This window comes from Myotis nattereri (genome assembly GCF_964212035.1).
Source record: "Myotis nattereri genome assembly, chromosome: 3".
Lineage (NCBI taxonomy): Eukaryota > Metazoa > Chordata > Mammalia > Chiroptera > Vespertilionidae > Myotis > Myotis nattereri.
In genome coordinates this window covers 152,538,354-152,563,186 of record NC_138077.1, presented here as the reverse complement: position 1 = coordinate 152,563,186, position 24,833 = coordinate 152,538,354, and the positions used below count along the sequence as shown (strand labels likewise).

Sequence of the window (24,833 nt, the reverse complement as noted above, 5' to 3'; positions counted from 1 at the left end):
CTGCAAGATTTCTTATTTTATCCTGGAGCTAGGATATTATTCTATAGTAATAATGTCAGTTCCATGAATAAAAAAAAAAAATATTCATTCAAACTAAGTATGCGACAGCACAAAATATTCCTTTCAAATGTCAGTAGTTCCATAGCTGAGGTGACATAATATGGAAAGTGACATAAATCACTCCTGACTTTAGCCCCAGCCCTCTTGGAAGGCCAAGTAGCAGATACCCACATACAAGATACCATTGTGAAAATCCCAGAACTTGAAAGTGAGTCTGAAGCAACACCCTGAAACACAGAGACTGAGAAGTACCACATTAGAAGGGTAAGAGGAGAGGTTTCACTCTGATTGCATTGTCTCTCCCTGAGAGGCCCCCTGGGCCTAGCATTTTTTTTTTTTTTCCCAGTGGGAAAAAGGAAGCCAACGTGGACAATCAGCTCCACCAGTGCTGCGGGATGCTTTCTGGTGGCTCATTCAGGTCTTACCTCATGAGGATCACTGGTGGAATCTGGGACTTGACTACTGGGGATCACATAGAGACCAAGAGGAGTGGGCTTACAGCAGCCAGCACTCAGATCTTGGTAGGCTGTATTTCTGTTAGCAGCGACACAGGAGCAGAGATCCTAGGGAGTGCGGTCATCTGTGGAGCGGAGTTGGTGCTCCTGTCTCATCATGGAGCTTGTTTGGCAGTTTGGGACTCCAGCCTAAAGAGTTGTACCTGCTGTGGAGCCCATTATATGTCCCTGTTTGGGCAGGAAAGAATACTTGCAACCCTGCCCAAAAGCCAGGCATGGAGTCCTGTTCTGCTAGCCCAGGATGAGGGCCAGAGAACTTGGGTATCTGTGGAGGTAATACTACAGCCCTATGCAGGCAGAGGGCCAAGCCAGCAGCCCTGACCAACAACTGAGCATAGCCTCTACCCCTTTATGACCAGGGAACCTGAACAGTGGCCATAGGTAGCCTCAGAAACCAGTCTACAGAACTGCCCAGCTGTGAAGCCCAGCTAACAGCCCTTTCTAGCAGCAGAGTTTAGCCTACAACCGTGTCTAATTACTAAAAACCGCCAGTGACCCTGTCCAATTTCAGAGCATAGCCTGTGACCCCAGCCAGCTGAGACAGTTACCCTACCAAACCTAACTAACCATTGAGCATAGAATAGTTTCCAGCCCCAATCAATATACAGCTGGAGGTCCCAGTTGACTAGAGAGCCTGGTAAGCGATCTTGCCCAATACAGGAGCAGAGAAAGTGGCCTAACTGATCATGAAGCACAGCCTATGACTCTGCCCAAACTTGGGCATAGCTTGTGGCTCTGTCTAACCGTGAAGCCATGCTTGTGGTTTCACCTGACGTGGAGTCCAGCCAGTGACACCATTCAGTTAGAGAGCACAACATGAGACCCTGAATAATCACAGAATCCAACCAGTGACACTGTCCTGCCAGGAAACAACCTGAGATGACACCCTACCATAGGTAACTGCAGAGCCCAGCGAGGATCCCTCCCCTGAAACCATGGAGTGCAGGCAGCATTTCCACCCAACCAAGGTGTCTATTTAGTGTATCTCCCCTCACCCTGAATGTGGAACCCAGCCAGCAGGCTGACCCAACTGCAGAGACCAGCCAGTGGCAACCCTTCCCTTTGCCCAGCTGGAGACGCCAATAGCAAACAAATGCTACCAGATGACTCATCGAGTACCCGAAGCTAAGCAGGCTGGTGAAGATCTTTCCCCGCCCAAATAAACTGGTAATGTCTGGAAGAAGAGACTGCTTACTCAGATGCACAGATACCAATGCAAGGATACAAGAATCACAAAGAATCAGGTAAATGTGACAATGCCAAAGGAAAGTAATAAAGTGCCCTTTATTAGTCCTGAACTAATCACTGACACTAAAAAATGGAAATCTATGAACTATCTGACTCTTTAAAAAGTTCATTGAACTATAAGAACGCACAACTAAATAAAATTAGGAAAACAATGCATAAACAAAGTGAGAAGTTTAAAAAAGAAATAGAAACCATTAAAATAGACAAAAAAAAAATTCCTAGAGATGAACAATACAATGACTGAAATGGAGTTTCTTCATGCTATTGAAGTTATCCACTTAAAATAGGATGTTATAATTATAAAATATTTTATATGAGCCAGAAAGAAAAAAAAAACATGTAGTAGATATACAAAATGATAAAGGATTCAAGGCATACTGCTACAAAAATTAATAAAATCAAAGAGGAAGATAGCAAGAGAGGAAGCAAGAAAGAAATGGCTTAAAAAATAGTTAGGAAACAATAAAATGACAACACAAAACCCTACCTATCAATCTTTACTTAAATTGTAAATGGATAAAAATTCTCCAATCAAAAGTCAGAGAATGGGTGAATGGATTAAAAAAACAAGATCCAACAATATGCTGCCTACAAGTGGCTCACTTAACCTTTAAGGATACAGAATGACTTAGAGTGAAGGTATGGAAAATGATATTTAAGCAAATGGTAACCAAAAGAAAGCAGAGGTAGTTACATGTATCAGGAAAAATATACTTTAAGATAAAAATAGTCATAAGAGACAAAGACATTCATGATATAATGATAAAGGGGTCATTTGATGAATAATCCTATATAATAAGAGAAGAATATGCTAATTAGCCATTACGCCCTGAGGCGTAACAACCAAGCTTTCAGGACCAGATCTCGGATCAGCCGGAGGGTGGGCCGGCAAGGTACAAGCGGGCTGCAGAGAGCTACAGGAGAGAGCAAGGCAACAAGCTATGAGGAGGGTGTGGGGGGAGCTACAGGAGGGCGAGGCAGTGGGCAGAGAGCTACAGGAGGGTGGCAGCGACCTACTGGCACATGAATTCATGCTCAGGGCTACTAGTATATAATAATTGTAAATATTTATGCAGCAAATATTAGAGTACCTAAATATAGAAAGAAGATACTAACAGAAATAAAAGGATAAATAAACAGCAATGTACTAATAGTTGGGAATTTTAATATGCCTTTCTACAATGGCTAGATTATCCAGACAGAGAATCAATAAGTGAATTTGAAGAACAGTTAATTTGAACAACACTATAGACCAAATGAACCTAACAGACATGTACAGAATATCCCATCCAACAGCAGTAGAATACACATTATCAATTCCACACAGAACATTTTCAGGGATAGATCATATATAGGGTCATAATATGTCTCAACAAATTCCGGAAGATAGAAATTATACCAAGTATATTTTATAACCATAGTGGTATAAAACCACAAATCAGCAATAGGAGGAAAGATGGAAAACTCACAAATACTTGGAAATTAAAATACATTCCTGAATAACCAATAGATCAAAAAAGAAATCAAACCAATGGATCAAAAAAGAAATCAAAAGGGAAATTAAAAAATATCTTGAAACAAAAGTGAAACACAACATATCAAAATTCATGATATGCAACAAAAGCAGTTCTAAGCAGGGAGTTTATAGGTATAAATGCCTATATTAAAAAAAGAGAAAGATAAATAACCTAACTTTATATCCCAAGGAAGTAGAAAAAGAAAAACAACCTTAGACCAATGTCAGCAGAAGGAACTTATAAAGATTAGAACAGAAATAGGTAAAATAGAGAATAGAAAAATAACAGAAAAGATAAACAAAACTAAGAGTTGGTTTTTTGAAATGCTAAACAAAAATGACAAACCTTCAGTTAGACTTACAAAGACAGAGAGAGAACTCAAGATTAGAAATGAAAGAGGAGACATAATAAATGATACTCCAGAAAGACAAAGGATCATAATAAATTGGACAACCTAGAAAAAATGGATAAATTCCTGAGATTATACTACCAACCAAGATTGAACAATGAAGAAATAGAAAACTGCATAGGCCAATAATGTATAGGGAGATTGAATCAGTAATGAAAATCCTCCCAACAAGGAAAACCTAGATTTCACTGATAAATTCTATCAAACATTTAAACAAGCATTAATGCTAATCTTTCTCAAACTCTTTCAAAATTGCAAAGAGAAAGAAATACATCCAAGCTCATTTTATGAGGCCAGCACTATCCTAATAATAAAACTGGACAGAGACCACAAGAAAAAATAAATTGTGGCATGTATCCCTGGTAATAGATGCAAAAATTCCAACAAAATATTAGCAAACCTAATTCAACAATACAGTTGACCCTAGAAACACGCTGATTTGAATTGTGTGGGTCCACTTAAAAATGGATTTCTCCCCAGAAAATATACAGTTGGTCCTCTGTATCCCTGATTTTGTATCTATGGATTCCCAACTGTGGATCCAAAATACTGTTTTTGATCCATGGTTGGTTGAATCCATAGATGTAGAGGGCCAACTATGCATTGTTCTGTGTCATTTTATATAAGGTACTTGAATATCCACAAGTGTGTGTGTGTGTGTGTGTGTGTGTGTGTGTGTGTGTGTGTGTTTGTGGGGGGAGGGGGTCCTGAAACTAATACCCTGTGGATACTGAGGGATTATAGTTAAATTTAGGGGGAATGAAAAGTTATATGTGAATTTTGAACTGCATGGGGGGCCGGGGCCCCTGACTCCCACATTGTTCAAGGGTCAACTTTACACTAAAAGGATCATACACCATGATAAAGTGGGATTTATTTCAGGGGTGCAAGGGTGACTCAACATCTGCAAATAAACCAATGTGATATGCCATATGCATAGAATTAAAGAGAAAAACCATATAATCAACAGACGCAGAAAAAGCATTTGACAAAATTTAATGACCTTTCATGATAAAAACTCTTAACAAATTGGGTATAGAAGAAATATAATAAAGGTCATATATGACAAACCCACAGTTAACATCATACTCAAAAGTAAAAAGTTGAAAGCTTTTCCTCGTAAGATTAGGAATAGGACAAAGGTGCCCACTCCTATTCAATATAGTACAAGAAGTCCTAGCCAGAGCAAGTAGGCATGAAAAATAAGCAAAAGGCATCCAAATAAGAAAGGAAGCAGTAAAACTATCTCTGTTTGAAGATGACATGATTTTAATATATAGGAAACCTTAAAAACTTCACCATAAAATCTGTTAAAATTAATAAATTAATTCAGTAAAATTTTAGGATAAAAAATTAACCTACAAAACCCCATCACATTTCTACACACTAACAGTGAATTACATGAAAAAGAAAACAATCTCATTTAAAATAGCATCAAAACCAATAAAACATTGGAATAGCCGAAACCGGTTTGGCTCAGTGGATGGAGCGTCGGCCTGCGGACTGAAGGGTCCCGGGTTCGATTCCGGTCAGGGGCATGTACCTGGGTTGCGGACACATCCCCAGTGGGAGATGTGCAGGAGGCAGCTGATCGATGTTCTTCTCTCATCGATGTTTCTAACTCTCTCTCTCCCTTCCTCTCTGTAAAAAATCAATAAAATATATTTAAAAAAAAAAACAAAAAACATTGGAATAAATATAACCAAGGAGGTGAAATATCTGCACACAGAAAAGTATAAGATATTGATGAAAGAAATTGAAGAAGACACAAATAAATGTAAAGAGATAGCATGTTCATAGATAAAAAATGAATATTGTTAAAATGTCCATACAACCCAAAGCATCTACAGAATCAATATAATCCCTAACAAGATTCTAATATCATTTTTTACAGAAATAAATAAAAAAAAATCTTAAAATTTGCATGGAACCACAAAAGACTTCCAAAAGCCAAAATAATCTTGAGAGAGAACAAAGCTGAAGACATCACACTTCCTAATTTCAAACAATATCAATACAAAACTATACTAATCAAAGCAGTATGGTACTGGCATTAAAACATAGATCAATGGGAAAGAATAAAGAACAGAGATATATGACCAACTAATATTAAAAAATGTTTATACACATACACATACATATATGGTTTATATGTAGAATGGAATATTATCTATATATATAAAATCCTAATGTGCAAATAGACCGAACGGTGGAACAAACAAACAACTAAACAACCAAACAACCAGTTGCTATGACGTGCGCTGACCACCAGGGGGCATGTGTGAAACATGGTGGCCATTGGCCGCGGCCAGATGGTGGAGCAGGTGAGCGGGGGTGCCAGACTAAGGCGGTGGGCACCAGTCGCTGTCATCATGGTGAGCCTCTGGCGGTTACTGAAAATTTTTTGCTCCCGCGGACCATGGTCCTGCCAGGTGCTCATACCTGCTGCTGGCGCCGGAGCTGCTGCTTGCACCCACTGCCAGCACCTGGTTCCAGTCCCGATTGCTCGGCACTGTCAGTGGGTGCGAGCTGCGACTGCTGGCCAAGATCGCCCCTGAGGGATTTTCCACCTCCCCCTGCTCCTGAAGGGCAATCAGGGCAGCAGCTGTGGCTTGCATTCGCTGATGGCTTGCACCTACTGACAGCACCGGCCCTGCTCACACCCACAGCTGGTGCTGGCTCCAATCACTCCCCGATATCAGTGGTGCAAGTGGGGCTGGCCCCATTAGTGCATGGGAGCGGCAATGGCAGGAGGGGTGTGGAGGATGGGCTGAGACCTGCCCCTGTGCACACCGTGGCTTCGCGGCCCACAGTTCCTTTAAGGTGCACAAATTCATGCACTGGGCCCCTAGTTCAATTATAAAAGAAGAAAATTCTGCCATTTGCAACAACATGGACGGACCTTGAAGGCATTATGCAATGTGAAATAAGTCAGATAGAGGAAGACAAATATTGTAGGATCTCATGTACAGGTGTTATCTAAAAAAACTGAGCTCATAGAAACAGAGTAAATTGGTGGTTTCCAGGGGCAGGGATTGGGGGAAATGGGTGGGCACAAACTTCCAGTTATAAGATGGATAAGTTCTGGGGATCTAATGTACAGCCTGGTGACTATACTTAGCAACACTGTGTTGTATAGTTGAAAGTCGCTAAGAGAGAAAAATCTTAAAAATTTCCACCACACACAAAAAAAGGTAACTATGGTGGTACTTGTGTCAACTAACCTTATTATGGCAATCATTTAGCCATATATATATATATATATATATATATATATATATATATATATATATATATTGATATACATATATCAAATCATTATCTTGTACACCTTAAACTTAACATAGTATGGTATAAGTGAATTATATCTCAATAAAGTATGTGAAAAAAAAGGTCAGTGGCTCGTGTAGCACATTGAAACAGTGTCTTTCCTCCTTGGATGTTAGGTAGGTTGATAATCACCCTGGTTTGTCACTCTCTCAAGCCACAATTCTTCACCTCCAATTACTCAGGGCACATATAAGAGGTTTAGAAAGTGTGTGTGTGCAAGTGTGTGTGTGTGTGTGTGTGTGTGTGTGTGTGTGCAAGTAGGAGATTGAGTTCAATGAGTATTTGAAAGTGAACCCAGCAGTACTCACCGGAGGGCCCATCAGACCTGGTCTACCCAAGGGTCCTACAGCCCCTGGTAAGCCCGTCTCTCCATTTTCTCCATCCTCTCCAGGAAGTCCCCTTCCTCCTGGGCTCCCCTGTAATCCAGTAAAAATGTTTAAGGAAGAGAAATTAGCAAAATAATTATACCACATAATAAGCAGATTTTTGTTTAGAACATAAATAGTTATATAAAGCATGAGGCAAAAGTAGGTTTACAGTTGTTCATATGGAAAATAATACAATAGCCCTGGCCGGTGTTGCTCAGTGGGTAGAGCGTCAACCCAGGCATGGAAGAGTCATGGATTTAATTCCTGGTTAAGGGCACATACCTGGGTTGCAGGATCATTCCCCTGCTTTTGCACGAGGCAGCCAATCGATGTGTCTCTCTCACATTGATGTTTTTCTCTCTCTCTTTCTTCTCCTCTCTCCCTCCCTTTCCACTCTCTCTAAAAATCAATGAGAAAAATATCCTCAGGTAAGGATTAACAACAACAAAATAATAACAATACAATAATTAATTAATAAACTCTGTTTCACATACTCACAACTGTAAACCTACTTTTGTCCCACTTTGTATAATAGTTTAAAGATTTCACAAAAACATCTACTTTATACATAATATTAAAAGTATAATTTACCTTTAATCCATCTTTTCCTTGGAGACCTTCTTCTCCAGGAGCTCCAGGCTCACCCTATTTTGTAGTAGAAACAGTAAATTTATTATTTTGCTAAATCATTTTATTTTATTTTTTGTTGCTTCTGGTATCTATAGAAAGCAGCATCTATTCCTACTTCTACTTTATTTATAAGGAATATTTGACAGTATAGAAGCATGATTTCATTTTCCTAGAACAGCTCTAAAGATGATTTAAGGAGTCATAGTGTTGTGAATTCAAATTACAAGATGGCCCCCGACTATCAGTAATTTTTAGATAATAAAAGGTAATATATATTCAGTTGGCAGCTTTGGTAATTTATACAGTTAGACCTCTGTTTCTGAGTTTAAGAACTGCAAACACCACAGCTCATAAAATCATAGTACTTTGCTATGCAAAATGACAGGGATTAATAAAAACTTAATTCCATTAAATTCAGTGGACCTTATTTTTAGAGTCTATCTTTACAGAGGAGAAGCAACAGTGAGACCCTGATACATCAAGAAGCTGTCTTATAGATACAGAACTCATAGACAGGCAGCGCCATGCTTTGTGAAGCTAATAAAGTAGCACTGGCTCTCTTGCTACCTGAACTATTTGAAAGTAAATTAATCAATGCATCTTCACAGTTGTCCCACTGCTCCCACCACTGACACTTGCATTACTCTGATGCCACACTGCCTGCCCCACCCTCCTGCAAGAAAAGAGAAAAATATAGAAGAAACTGGATGCAAAATATATCTCCCTACTTTGGCTCTTAGTAAACAAATGTCTCAAAATTATGTAGGCACTGTTATCTTAGGAAAGAACTTACCACAGATCAAATTAAAGGCTGTCTCTATTAGAATAACTTGTGTAAGATATCTAATTACAACTATTTGCAATTATTTCCTTGAATGAGCTTACATGACTAGTTATTTTTCAGTATAAATTGGATTTCAATCTTTTGTCTGTCTTGTGAGGTCAGGAAATAGACTGAGAGTTGATCACTAGTACTTGTGAATTTCTTATTAATGCTAACATTAGTGATAATCTGTGACATCTGGCAAGGGTTCTGCAGAGTACACCTGATTCTGAGAAAAGGACATATGAGGTTAGGACTCTAAATGCTACTAAATCACAATATGAACAGAGTTTGGCATGGAGCTTTGAAATTACAAAATACAGACCCATTTTCTAAATGCAACAGAAAAGTTTATTATGCAATTCTTGAGGTCTTTAGGCTAGATTTTGAGTGTCTAAAATAGTTGGGCAGTGCACTAAAATGGTTTCTAGTAGATCCTTACCCGTAACCCTGGCTCCCCAGTAACTCCAGCAGTGCCTGCAGGTCCAACATCTCCCTGAAGACACAAAGGGAAAGAGTTAGCTCTTTCTATTGAACCTTGATGTTTAATAATTATGGGGGTATACCATGGGGATAGCAGTTCTGAAACACTTCTCATTGTTTCCTTTTCTCCAGACTAATTTATTAATATTTTTCTCATTAGTTATATTATTTGTATCCCTTCTCATATATATAAATATGGATATGTATTATCTATACACACATATACAGATAATATTTTTCTGACAAAATTTTTTTTTCTGGCTCATTTGAGAATACTTTCCATTTTTATCTGCTGTCCTTCACCTACTTTCAAGGTGGTTTTGCCAAAAGGTGGCCAACATAGGGGATTCAATGGTGAAGTTTGGAGACCCCTCCCACCCACCTACACACACACACACACACACACACACACACACACACACACACGCACCCGGCCTGCCTGCCTTTACCACTTAGGGAGGTTACCTTTGCACCTGGCTCTCCTTGCAGACCAGACTCTCCCTCAATACCTGAAGGTCCCTACAAGAGAATGATTTGACACATCATTTGTACACATTCCTTAACCAATTACAAAGGCAATAACAATATCATAAGATGTTAGTAGTTTTTAGCCCAAGGGTAAGATATCTATGTGCAGGAGAGGGTCTTTGATACTCATTTATAAACTTCATGGCATAAGACTAGATAATATCTGAGACTTTTTAAAAGTTAAAATGTCAAAATAAAAACCTTTTAAAATATTTTTATTGATTTCAGAGAGGAAGGGAGAGGGAGAGAGAGATAGAAACATCAATGATGAGAGAGAATCATTTATCGGCTGCCTCCTGCATGCCCCACAATGGGGATTTGCCTCCTGCACACCCCACACTGGGGATCGAGCCTGCAACCTGGCACATGCCCTGACTAGGAATGGGTCCATAGGTCAATATTCGACCACTAAGCCACACTGACAAGGCTAAAATAAAATCTTTTAAGACCAGTTTCTTTTAATTGTTCCACTCATTCTTTAATCCTTGGTCAAAGACAAATTCCCATTTTTTTTCTAATTTTCTAGTCTCATACTATTTTCTGTGTGTTTTCACTTTTTACCCTTCCCACCCATTTCTGTTAAGCCTTCTACAATATACTTCCTCTAAAAAATTTCAGTTTTCTTTATTGGTTTTATAAAATATGTCATACAAAAAGGATACAAATTTATTCACATTATAAAAAATTTTATCTATATATTTATGACATTTTTTCCACTTTCCTTTCATAAGTGGGTCCAGTTGAAAAGCTTTTAGTTCCCTTTATCCTGAAAACATACTTCTTATAATCACCGGCTATTTCTAGGCCTGTATTCCAATTGCTTTTGTATTTTTTTTTTTTTGTCTCTTAAAGATATTTATTTTGTTTTTGAGAATGCTGATGCATACCCTTCCCTTTCCCCCTTCCTCACTAGCCCTCTCTCTTCTGCAATCCTTTCTTCTTCTCTCTCCTTCACTGTGTGGGCAATGTATGTATATATGTGTGTGTGTAAAGACATAATATGTATTTTATAATTCCCTTGTTTCTGGAGTAGAGGGGTAGTTTAAAGCATTAGTTCATAATAATACCTTGACCTAAAGTTTTCTGTTTGCTTTCCTTCCTTAATAGTTCTGATCCATGGGTTACAGTGTTCCTTATACTTGTTATAGACTAAAACATCATATATGTCATCTTAGTACTTTCAATGAAAGAAAGTCCAATTTTTCATTTGACTTAGCTTCCGCAATCCATATTCACTTTGCTTTTAAAAGAAGCTGTCCATGCACAGCAGTACAGAAGGACTTACAATGAAAAGCTGCTTACAATGAAAAGCAGTAGTTTTATAACTACTTTATAAAACAACCTCTGTTTTTAGTTCTCCTGATGGTTACTTCTGTAACTCAAAGTTATACCTCTACTCCTTGATGTATCTCCTTGCTGAAGTTTAGTTCCCTTATACTTCCCTTGTTTTACCAGGATTTCATCAACTTTTCAACAGTTATATTGTTTAAATTTTTCTGTTGGCTACCTTTGTGACCGCTCTACTGTGAGACAGCACTTGGGAGGACAGACAGACTATGAAGTGAGACGCCTGGGTTTCTGCTCTGGCTCAGAAACGACAGAATTTAATATCCCACCCCGAGATTAAATTTATCTCTTGAGAGAGAATACCAACACTTTAAGGATTTCTTCTATATCAAAATTGATTTTAATCTCAGGGGCCTCTTCCAGTTCTTAATTTCTCCCAATCTGTCAGCTCTTCTTGGTTTCTTTTATCCCTTTCTTAGGCTAAATCCAATAGCTGATGTTCTGATCTCTGTGGTACCTGTTTTTTATTTTATAAACTTTTTTGTAATTTAATTTTTCCCATCACCTTTTATCCCCTCTATGCCCTCTTCCCTCTCCACCCACCCCTCTCCACCCTGAAATCACCATACTGTTGTCCATGTCCGTGAGTTCTCTCTCATTTTTTTCTTTATTGCTCTATCCCTTCCCCACACCTCCCCCACCCCCCAGTTATCTGCCTGCTCTCCATCTATGAGTCTGTCTCTATTTTGCTTGGTAGTTCAGTTTGTTCATTAAATTCCACATATGAGTGAAATCGTATGGTACTTGTCTTTCTCTGACTGGCTTATTTGACTTAGCACAGTAAATAAGAAAGTTGTAATACATTTACACAATGGAATACTACTCTGCTGTAAGAGGAAAGAAAAATTTACCCTTTGCGACAGCACGGATAGATATGTGGTACCTATCTTTATACCAATCTTGAATTAGTACTTAAAATTCCCTTTTAAATTTATATTCTCAGTAGAATACTGGTGGTTAAAGTTACACATTTGTACAAAGTGGTATCATTACATGTTGAGAGGCACAGTGGCTAAGAGAATAGTATGTGTAGAGAAATCACCTAAATTTAAATGTAGGCTCTATCACTACTACTAGCTTTGCTCTTGAGCAAAATACTTAACCATTTCATGTCTTAGTTTCCTCATCTGCAGAATGAGGGTAACAACTGAATCTACCTCATAGGGTGTTGTAATTGTTCATTAATATAACAAAGCATTTAAATGCACCTAATCACACAGAAAGTGTTCCAGAATTGTTGGCTATTATCTTCTTCATCATAATTGATCTAATGCAAATTAAGTCTTCTGCTTCAGCTTGACTTTTAATAAGGTATATATGTTTTTTAACTTGTCATTTCCCTCTTCCATTATCCTCAACTACTATTCTAAATCAGCATATTTTCCTCAACTGATGTGCTCAACCCCTACTCTTCATCACAACAGAATTCTTGTCTCCTACTCTGTTAAAACAACTTCAGGGTATGAGGTATGGCTTCTCTCAGCTTTCCTCAGGCTCAGAGGACGTGGATTAGAGTAGGTTATCATCATTAGCTTTGGAGTCAGATGTGGATTTAAAGCCCAACTCTGCTACTCATTAACTATTTAGGTTGGGCAGTCAGGCAGATTCTGATCTTAAGCTCCCTAAGCCTTGGTCTCAGAAAAGGGTATTACCATCCATCCTGTTGCACAACCTAGAAATCTGGGAATCATTTTTTAGTTCTCTTTTCCCTTTACTTTCCATATCCCACAAATATGCAGGGTTACACAATTTATATAACAAACATTTCTCAAATCAATCCCCTCCTTTCCTTTTCTATGCCTACCACTTTAGTTCAGACTGCCATCATTCTTTGCCTGGTTGAAGGCAATAGCCTTTTAGTAGGTCTACATGTCTTCATTTTTGTCTTCTCAAGTACATATTCCTTGCAACTACTGGGATTATATTTCAAATATGACTTTATCACCACTTTGCTTATACTGTACAATTACAATAGCCCATAAGATGTGAAGTTCAAGCTTCTTAACAGAGTACACAAGACTTTGCATGAACTAACTTCATCTATTATCACTTCTTGCTTTGACTTTAAGTATCAGTGAAGCCACACTGCCTCATGTTTGCTTCTGCTCATGCATGCCTTTTCTTGGAATTCCCTTATTCTTATTCCTTCTTTTCATAGGGCTGACACTTTCTCAATCCTTAAAACTCATCTCATGCCTCCTTCACACACACACACACACACACACACTCACACATCTTCTGCTTTCCTTACCCAGGTGAGGTTAAGTGCTCTTAAATTCCCTGTGAATATCTCCATCATTGGGTTTAATGCATTGTAACATAATGATCTTTTGTATGATTATGTTTTAGAATCCTATATAATAAAAGGCTAATATGCAAATAGACCAAATAGCAGAACAACTGGAACAACCGAAAAACTGGTCACTATGACATGTGCTGACCACCAGGGGGCATGTGCAGAACATGGCAGGTGTTGGCCGTGGTGGGATGGTGAAGCAGGTGAGCAGGGGTGCCAAACCAAGGTGGGGCACCAGCCGCTGTCATCGGGGTGAGCCACTGGTGGTTACTGAAAATTCTTTGCTCCCGTGAGCCGCAGTCCCGCCCAGTGCTTGCACCTGCTGCCAGCGCCGGCCCCACTCACACCTGCAGCCAGTGCCAGAGCCACCGCTTGCACCTGCTGCCAGTGCCTGGTGCTGGTCCCAATCACTTGGTGCCATCAGCAGGTGTGAGTGGTAGCTGCTGGCCCTGATAGCCCCTGAGGGCTTCTCCACCTCCCCCTGCTCCTGAGGGGCAATTGGGGCAGCAGCTACCATTTGCACCCACTGAAGGCGCGGGTCACACTCGTACTTGCTGCTAGCTCTGGCCCCAATTGCTCTGGGCTGTCAGCGGGTACAAGCTGCGACGGAGGCAGGAGAGGGGCTGCTGGCAGACAGGGGAACAGGGGCTGCGGCAGGAGGGGCTGAGCGGGGGCATGGAGGATGGGCCGAGACTTGTCCCTGTGCCTACCGCAGCACCGTGGCCCTCAGTTCCTTTCAAGGTGCATGAATTCATGCACTGGGCCCCTAGTAGATTATAAACTCCGAAAGAAGTCAGGGACCATATCTCAGCATCCTTTTATCCCCAGTAATACACAGTGCCAAGCAAAAAGTCATGTCATTAAAAATAGGGGAGGAGAACTGAACACATAGGGGAGGAGAAAAGTTTTATTGGGATGTGGTTGAAAGGTCTGCGGAGGTTAAATAATGTAGAATATTATTTATCATGTTAAGAAATTGACATTTTATTAAGGCTATGAGAACCGTTAAAAAATTTTAAGGAGAGAGATGATATGACAAAGATAAGCAGGCCACAAGCTAAGAAATAATGGGAGTTGGGTGAGACATGGGATAAAAACAGAGGACCCGAGTACTGGCAATAGTGATGAAAAGGAAAGGTTAGAGTTGAGACATAGCAGAGAAAAGGGGGGGACTTACTCTAAGGGGAAAGACGGATGACTGGAGAGGATGAAGTAGGAAGAGAAGTCTAGGAGGACTCAGTTTAGGACTAGTGGGCCAAAGGGTTATCTTTCAGTGAGATGGGAGTAACAGAAGATAGAACAGTGGGAAAGTAATGGTTTTGGTTTAGATATTTTAATGTGAGATGGATGTGGGTATCTAGGTACATGTGTAAAAGACAACAGAAAATAAGTAAGTGGAGCTGAAGACAGAGGCATGCATTAGAGCTATCCAGCTGAGAGCTGTCAGAGTAATACTGCCAAAGTCACTGTGATCATACGACTGCTAAGCTGAGGAAGAAGGACAGCTTCACATAAAAACCGAGAAAGGCTCATCAGAAGGTAAAGAGCAGAACCAAGAGACAGCAGTTGCCAAGAAGCCAAGGAAGGAGAGGATTTACGTACAACTTATTTAGTGCTAAACTGAATAAACAACAGAAATAGTAATTTAGATTTTATCATCATAACAACTGGGGGTTATTATTCCAGAATATATGCTGTACTGGGGTCTATTCTTCTATAAGTAAGACATAACATAGAAAGTTATCAAGTTAACTTTCAATAGGTTAAGGGAAAGTTTTATTCACATTCTATTCTGTCATTTAAATTAGCTGTTAAGAGGAAAATTTTACGTATATAAAATTAGGTCCACAGAATAGTCATCTGCTTTTAATGGAATTTTAGGCTTTACTTTCTGAATATGAAATGAAACACTATGGAATTATTCTCCATAATATATATTTAATATATCAATTATACATTGAGGAGTCTTACAAAAAGCATTAAGCACTAATGAACTAACAAGAAACAGCCACAAAATATTACCTCAGCACCCATTTCTCCAGGAGGCCCAGCATCACCTTGCAGTCCTCGCGGTCCCTGTATTAAAATAAAATTTAAAATCTGAGAATCAAAGATTATTCTATATTTTAATTAACATGCATCTAAATATTGAATTTATAAGATATCACATGTAATATATCACAATACATTTATGAATGTTTCACTTTACTTTCTGTATAAACAAAAGTATATCTCTTTTGATACATACGTGTTTCTTTTGTGACTAATAGTAAGATATGCTTGGATTCAAAAGAAAAGATAGTACCATTTATTCTTTCATCCCCTAATTTACTCATTCATCAATAAAAACTCAACAAATGCCTAATAAGTATGAAATATTATGCTAAGGGGTTTCAAAAGTTATCTTATTTAATGGCCATGATGATTATAGATTTACTTAACATTCTGGGAAAATATGTGTCAAAAATAGCATTTTTGAAGAAGCAAATATTTGGTCTCGAATGATATAAAGCTAGGCTGTTGTACTTTATCACAGTAGAGTCCAGTTGAATAATTCCTGTTTCCTATGAATGGATTTAACAATGTTCACATGGGATAATCACTAAGGTGCAGCAAAATGCATGATGGGACTGTTATGGAAATCTTGGTCACTGTGATACTGAATAGTTTAATTTTAAGTAAACAAATATTGAGTAATTGCCTTACTACCTAAATATTAAATTGATTAATTTAAGGGATATTCTTAGGATGTGGAAGCCATTTAACTGGCTAGAATTACTTTAGATAAATTCATACTTATTTAGAAGCTACAATATAATGGTATTTCTGCAGTCATGCAAAAGAGCTACTTGCACTTTTTGATATTTCTGGAGAGACAGTAATTTTGATCTTTCTGGAAAAACAAAAAATGTTTTTAAGATTCAGAAAATAAGAGATTTCAAGTTTTCTATGAGGTTATACTCACAATTTTGTGAACACATGACTTTAAAAAAATGTAATAATGGGCAGTAAAACTGGTATGATTGGTTATCTTAAACTATTTTTCTAAATTGTTATAGTAGGCTCATTTAAAAGTATTTGAAAAGTGTGGAAAGTATAAAAAACAGATTAAGTCAAACACCATAAATATTCTTTCATAGTGTCTTCTAATTCTTTTGTAGGACCATACTTATAATTCTGTATCCTTCTGCTATATGCTTAATATTCTATTCTAAATATAAATACTGTATTATATTGTTGTAAACTAGAGGCCCGATGCACAAAATTTGTGCAAGGGGCTCGGCCCTCACAGCCAAAAGGTCGTCTGGAAGGTCGCTCGGCTGTCTGGTCTAATAAGCATATTATGCTTTTATTATTATAGATATTTCATAACAAATTTATTCAAAGGCTACACAACATTCCATTTAATATTCCACAGTACCACAAATTAATTATTTTCTTAATATTAGATATGTACACTGTTTTTAATTCCTCTTTTTGTATAATGTTGTTTTAGTGGGTTTATTATATGCATGTTGGACCAGTGATACGTGAAAGTTAAGATCTGTAACATGTGATATTGTCAAATGACTGAGATAAACTTTCAAAAGACAGGATTATAAATAAGGTTGGTATATTGGTGTCACTTATATTGTACTCCATGTATAACTACTGAAGGTACTAAGATGTCAGTGATATTTTTCAATTATGGCTTATTAAATACTAGTGGCCCAGTGCACAAATTTCATGCACATTAAAACGGGATTAATTAGAGGAAATATTTTAATATTGCTATTTGCCCTTTCTCTATAATAGAAGTGTCAGAGATGAAAGAAAATTAGTAAAATGTATATGAAAATCTTCCTCCTGTCAGAGTCTGGGGTGCACTGTGGGACCAAGTCAAGTCCCCACCCACCTGTGGTGTCTCAAAATCACACTAAACCCAGACCCAGCTGGCTCCATCCCCATTGGGCTAGACAGGGGTGGGCAAACTTTTTGACTCGAGGGCCACAATGGGTTCTTAAACTGGACAGGAGGGCCGGAACAAAAGCATGGATGGAGTGTTTGTGTGAACTAATATAAATTTAAAGTAAACATCATTACATAAAAGGGTACGGTCTTTTATTTTTTTAGTTTTATTCATTTCAAATGGGCCGGATCTGGCCCGCGGGCCATAGTTTGCCCAGGGCTGGGCTAGATCCAGACCTGGCTGGCCCAACCCCCATCAAATCCCGCCAGTTGGGGGGCACAGCCTCAGGTTGCCTGACCCGGCGCCAGGGTGGGGGGTGCAGCCTGAGGTGCCCCATGCTGGGGCAGGGGGCATACCTTGAGGTTCCCCGTCAATCCCTGCGGGTAGAACGTGCAGCCTGAGGTCCCCTGGCCTGGCACCAGGGTGAGAGGCACAGCCTGAAGTCCCCTGTCAAGCTCTGCCAAGTGGGGGTGCAGCCTCAGGTCTCACAGCCTGGCACTGGGGTGTGGGGCATGGCCTCAGGTCCCCCAGCCCGGTGCTGGGTCAGGGGGGTGCGGCCTGAGGTCCCGCGTCAACTCTGCCAGGTGGGGAATGTGGCCTGAGGTCCCCTATCAAAGCGTTGTTGGGCAGAGGGTGCGGCCTGAGGTCCCCTGTCAAGCCCCACCATGCAGGAGGCTCAGGCTCAGGTCCCTGCTGATTGCTCATTAAGGCTCGTTACAGGAACTTGGCCTTCGCTGCGGGCACAGCCATCTTGTCTGTTACTGTGTGACAGTCAATTTGCATATTTCTGCTTTATTAGATAAGATTATGAGTAATATTTAAAAATTTATGGATTATTCTCAGAATGTATTCCTATCCTATTATAAGCACACTGAGAGAAACATCTTTGTGCACAAGTCTTTGTGTATAGTCTGCACTTTTCCCCTTAGAACACAGTATGAAATGTGTTATTTGGTCAAAAGTCAAGTCAATTTCTCAAAAGGTTGCAACAATTAACATTAAAAAAGCAACATAGAAAAATTAAAACCTATTTCTTTGAATGCATACCAACACAGAATACTTTTAAAATTCTTTGTTAATATGACGGACAATCGAGTACTTTAAAAGTGTCTATATTTAATGAGTTTGGTGTAATATTTTTTTTTCCATTTGTTTATCAGCTATCCATGATATTCTATGTGTTGCTTGATCATGCCCTTTGCCCACATATTTTGGGAGTCACTTAAAAATATTTGTATATTAGGGACATTATGTATTAATCTGTCCTATTTTATTGTTAATTTCCACCCATTTTGTAGTGTGTCACTTTATTTTTTAAATATATTGTTAAGGATAACCTTCCACCTACTCTCAAACATTATCACTATAGAATACTTGTAAATACACAAAATTAAAAATTACCCCAAAAAACCACTGGAACCACTTAATACTTTGGTGTATCTCCTTAAATCTTTGAACTTTTTTAAAAATTAGGATGAAAAAAGTTTTAAATTTGTATATAATAAAATAAAGCTGTCAGCCTTTTATTACTTTTTAAATCGTATTTAAATTTAAACATTTATTCCTATTTAAAAATTCTTTCACCTACTCTTATCACTTATGATTTAAAAATATTTATTTACTTAGGCCATTGTTTTTATGTAGTTTGAGGTGAGAATCCAGATGTTGTCTTATTGAGTTGTAAACTTGGAACCTGTATGGTTTTGCAAACCAATGTCACCCCAATAAATTCAATTAAAAAAAAATACCTCTTAACCAAGTATCGACACTTCCTATTTTTCACTTTATGTTGTAGTGAATATAACTGCTTAAGGCTTCCTTGAAGAGATCAAGTTGTTCTATGCCCTCCTGTCTTTCCTCATGCTGTTCCATTCACCCTAGAGTATTTTTTCTGTCATATTCTCTTGGCTACCTCTAATTTATCCAAGATTCAAACCAACTGCCGTTTCCTAAACCAAATCTTCTGGGAAATGCATGTTAGGCTAAGTGCATTTCCTTTGTGCTATTTTAGGACTGTAAACTAACCTCTATTTTAGCACTTATCCTATTATGTGGAAATGATTTGCTAATGTGTTGCCTATATTTCTAATACCTGCGAACTCTTCATGTGTTAATGAGCCCCTCAGCATTCAGCACAGCACTTCACTACTGATTTGTAACATTGTCCTCATAAAATATTAAAATCTTCTATATATTTTTCTGTTCCACATATCTGTATGTCTATATTTGGATCAGTGTCACAGAATTTAATTGTTCTAACTTTATTATCCCTTTTAAATTCTAGTAACATTATATTTTATGCCAGGTTAAAAATATTAAGCTATTTTTCCTGCTCATTCATATTTATCATTGGAATAATTAAACCAAGCCCCTATACCCAATTTATAATAGGAAATAGGATTGGGTTAAATCTAATACATTAATTTTAAAAGTATTTGCCTTCTATTTATCTATCTATCTATCTATCTATCTATTTATTTATTTATTTATTTAAATGTGTTTTTATTGTTTGAGAGGGAGAGGAAGGGGGAAGGAGAGAGAAAGAAACATCAATGTGAGAGAGAAACATCAATTGACTGTCTACTGGGAATTAAGACCGAAACCAGGCATGTGCCCTGACCAGGAATTGAACCAGTGACCTTTTGATGGATGGAAGGAACCCCAACCAACTGAGCAACAGAAGCCATGGCTTTATTTATTTATTTTCAAAAAATCATTATTTACTTTTCAGTCTTCTATTTAGATAATAATTTTCTTTTCTACTTAAGTTAGTTTCTAGATTGCTTAGCAAATTTTTGAAATTTTGATCATATTTTTCTTCTTATTGAAGGCAATTTTATACAGTTGTGCACTGTACAAATCCAGGAGTACGATATGCATCAGTTTTGCATTGATTGGACTTTTTTTTCCAAATGTGATTAAATTCTAGATTAGAGATCAGCAAACCTTTTCCTAAAGGGCCAGATAATAAGTTATTTTAAGGTGTGGGTCATGTGGTCTCTGTCACATATGTCAACTTTGCTGTTGTAGTAAGAAAAGAGACATATGTATATGTGAACGGTTATAGATGTGTTTCAACACAACTTTATCTACAAAAGGAAGTGACTGACCTGAGATCTATAATTGCATATAGATTCACAGTTTTGCCAACATACTTCTAAAGGAATCTAAGGTTGTCATGAGATTTTAAGATAGGTTCTGATTAGGGCTGAACTGGGTATGTGTTTGATTTTCCTCTTACCTCTTTCAGTCTCCTCTTCAGTTCATTCCTCTTCTACGAACATTTATTAAATGTTGACTTTTTTTTTTTTAAAGCTCAGATCTTTTTCTTCTCTCACTCCAATATTCTCTCCCTAGGTCAATGACTCCAATATTTTTAACTTTAGTATATTCCTCTGCTCTGAGCTCCATATCTAATTTTCAACTTCACATTTGTCGAAGACACCTCAAATCTAACATAGCTAAACTGCACTTATAACCTGCCATTATCAAACCTAGCTTTCTGTTGTTATTTCCAGTTTTAGTAAATGATATAATTATCTCATTAATTCTTCAAGCCAGAAATGTAGGAATTGTACTTCACATACAGGATATCTATCTCCTGTTGATTTTATCTCCTTTTGAATTTTTTTTTATACCTGTGCACTTCTTTTCTCTGCTAATCTAAAGGGTTCTGTCATCTCTTATTTTTCAACAGAAAGCAACACTCTTTTCCATTCTTGGTCCATTACACTTTGAACTCTACCTTGTGGTTTGAGTGATTTTAACAAAGTAATAATTGGGTCATAAACTAGTCCCATCCTTTCAATGGCATCCCTTTGTTCATAGGATAAAAATACAAATCCGTGTGAACATGGCTCATAAAGCTGCATGTATTTTGTCCCCTGCCTCCCTTTCCATCCTCATCTTGCACTTACTTTTATCTGACTCTGTGCCACAGCCATGCTGGCCTTTTTTAGATCTTTAAATAAATATGTGGTGCTTCTTCCCAGGTGCATGACTTCTCTCTAGAATGACATTTTCCCATGTTTGCCTAAGTAACTACTATTCATCCTGGAGATCACAGCTCAATACTCCTTCTCATGGAAGCTTTTCCTACCCCCAGTTAGGATAGTGTCTCTTCGAACTGAATTCCTATACATTAGAGCATTCATCTCACTTTTAAATTATCCATTTATCTCTGTTATTAATTAATGTGTAATTCTATCGTTAGACTGAAAACTCCACGGTTACCACTATAATCCACAGGCAGGTTCGTAATAAATATTGGTTGATTGAATGAATGAATGATAAACTATCCAAATCCCAATACTTGTATTGCATTGAATAAACCAGTTTTGAATCTTGTTTAAGAAAAAGAGATAACTCTAATAGGTGTTGGCTATAGAAAAGTTGTAGTCTTCTATTTTATTATTCTCAAAATATAAACATGTTTCAATATCTCTTCTGCATCCTTCATTTTACCAATTTACTTCTGTTCTTTTCTGTACTATGTCTTGGCCAGGCAGCTCAAATATATGAAACAAAACCTATTTTATCCATTATAAATTGATTTATATTTTATTTACCAACCTCACTAACCCTATGACCTGGATGTCAGTGTTTAGGTACTGTTAAGCCATTTAGTCATTTATGACTACAATAACAAATCTTTTCTTGTGTAAGGTTGAATATATATTGTCTCTGCTGTTGTCACAGCTCTATTAACACACTGACTTTTATTTAAATTTGTTCTTTATTAAGAATGAATTCTCATCCCACTTCACTCCATCTACTATTACTGGCTGAATGATTATATCACTGGGATATGAACTTTGGTCAATTTAAGTTTAATAAACATGCATTAAGTAGATATAATGTACCAGACATTATACCAGGAAAGAAGATTGATAAGAATAACTTTTTGACTTTTAGAATTTTCCACTTGTTACTAGCTAAAAAATTATGCAAAGGCCACCTGTAAGCCATTGTGTCAACTGATGCATAAGATCAACCCAGTAGCTTGAAAGACTATATCGTAAGTCTTAGAAGCTTGTTACAACATATTACATCTGATACCATCCAAGAAGAATGACTTCATAGGCAATAAAAAATAAATTATGAGAAACTAGGTGTGACAGGTCTTTTTCACAATTCATTTTCCAAGGAAACTCTACAATTAAATTATATTTATCTAATTATGATGCAAGGTTTTGTATTATTGAAAAGTATAAAGATAAACTTACTGGTTCTCCTGCAAGTCCCCTGTCTCCAGTACTCCCAGGAGGTCCTTGTGAACCCTGAACAAACAAAGGCAAACTTGAAAAAAAAGTGATGCTTGAAAATGTTTCAGACAGTTCCCTTACCTCAGCTTTCTTTTACAATTGTCCCACCTAACTTTTCTGTCTACTTCTAGTCTTTCTTTTTTCCTTTTGTGGTAAAATATACATAACATAAAATTCACCATTTTAACAATTTTTAAATGTACAGTTCCGTGGCTTTAAGTACATTCACACTGTTGTGCTACCATTACCACCATCTATCCTTAGGCCATTTTATCTTTTCAAACTTAAACTCTATACTCATTAAATAATTGCTTATCTCCCTCCTCCGTTCCTATGGCAACCAACATTCCGGTTTCAGTCTCTGAATTTGGCTACCTCATATGAGAACGAATATATTTGTTCTTTTGTGTCTGCCTTATTTTATGTAGCATAATGTCTTCAAGGCTTATTATCCATGTTGTAACGTGCGTTAAGACTTCCTTTCTTTTCAAGGTTGAATAACATTCCATAATATGTATATACTACATTTTGTATATTCATTTATGTGTCAGTGAACATTTGGGGTTTCTACCTCTTGGCCACTGTGAATAATGCTCCTATAAACACTGTTGTACAAAGATCACTTTGAGTCCCTACTTTCAATACTTTTAGATATATACCTAGAAGTGAAATTGATAGATTAAATGGTAATTCTATCTTTAAATGTTTGAAGAGCCACCAAATAGTTTTCTACTACAGCCCCACCATTTAACAACCCTATTGGCAATGCACAAGGATTCCAATTTCTCCACATTCTTGCCAACATTGGTTAATTTCTATGTGCATGTGTGTGTGTTTCTTTTCTTTCTTTTTCTTTTTTTTTTTTAAATAATCATCCTAATGGGTAGGAAGTGGTATTTCATTGTGGTTTTGATTTTCATTTCTCTAATGACTAGTAATATTGAGCATCTATTCATGTGCTTACTGGCCATTTGTATATCTTCTTTGGAATAATGTCTATTCAAGTTCTGTGCCATTTTTTGGTCACATTTTTGTTGTGGTCAAGCTTTAGGAATTCTTTATATCTATGTGTATTTTTGCATTTAATTCCCTTCCTATACAGTGGCTAATAATTATGCATAATTATTTTAAATTTGGATTTTTAATAACTTTAATATTAACAAAAGTATTCTTATCCAAAAATAATATCCTTATAATGTGCTAAAAAGTATGGTTTATGCCCTTAAAACCTGCTAAAGCACAAGGATTTTAGGCCCTAAATGACCAAATTGGAGCCCTCCAATGTCTTCTGCCCCCCCACATTTTATACCATGCCATCTATGCTACCATAAAATTGTCTCTTATATGTGGGGGTATATTCTAAAATGTTACATAAAACTCTAAATGAAATTCCAGGTCCTCTTTGATTCTCCTGTTCAAAGATTTACTGAGCATGTACTGTGTACCAAACACTGATGACTACTAATCTATAATAATAAAAGCGTAATATGCTAATTAGACTGGATAGCCGAACGACCTTCTGGGCGTCATTCCAGACGTCTTTCTAGATGACCTTCTGGACGAAGCCGTAGTGGTGGGGGCCAAGGCAGAGGTGGTTAGGGGTGCTCAGGCAGGCAGGCGAGCAGTTAGGGGTGATCAGGCAGGAAGGCAGGATGGTTAGGGCAATCAGGCAGGCAGATGAGTGGTTAGGGGCAATCAGGCAGGCAGGCAGAGTGGTTAGGGGTGATTAGGCAGGCAGGCAGAGGTGGTTAGGGGTGACCAGGCAGGCAGGAGAGTGGTTAGGGGCAATCAGGCAGGCAGATAAGCAGTTAGGGGCATTCAGGTAGGCAAGCAAGTGGTTAGGGGTGATCAAGCAGGCAGGTGAGCAGTTAGGGGTGGTGATCAGGCAGGCAGGCAGGTGAGCGGTTAGGAGCCAGCGGTCCCAGATTGCAAGAGGGATCCTAGATTGCGAGAGGGTGTAGGTCAGGCTGAGGGACTTCCCCCCACCCCCGTGCATGAATTTCATGCACCAGGCCTCTAGTGATATATAAAATACTGCCCTTGCCTATTTGAAATCTGCCTCCTTT

The 24,833-nt window shown here is 38.0% G+C and overlaps 1 protein-coding gene across 1 annotated transcript in view; it reads right to left on the bottom strand.

Annotated features, from left to right (window-relative positions):
- Positions 1-24,833, bottom strand: part of COL24A1 (collagen type XXIV alpha 1 chain) — a 320,488-nt gene that overhangs the window by 90,275 nt on the left and 205,380 nt on the right. The window contains exons 34-39 of the mRNA XM_081088262.1: positions 22,729-22,782; positions 15,577-15,630; positions 9,849-9,902; positions 9,343-9,396; positions 8,039-8,092; positions 7,388-7,495 (exon numbers count right to left, since the gene is read on the bottom strand). Coding sequence (XP_080944388.1) covers positions 7,388-7,495; positions 8,039-8,092; positions 9,343-9,396; positions 9,849-9,902; positions 15,577-15,630; positions 22,729-22,782 — 378 coding nt within the window. The remainder of the gene's footprint in view (positions 1-7,387; positions 7,496-8,038; positions 8,093-9,342; positions 9,397-9,848; positions 9,903-15,576; positions 15,631-22,728; positions 22,783-24,833) is intronic.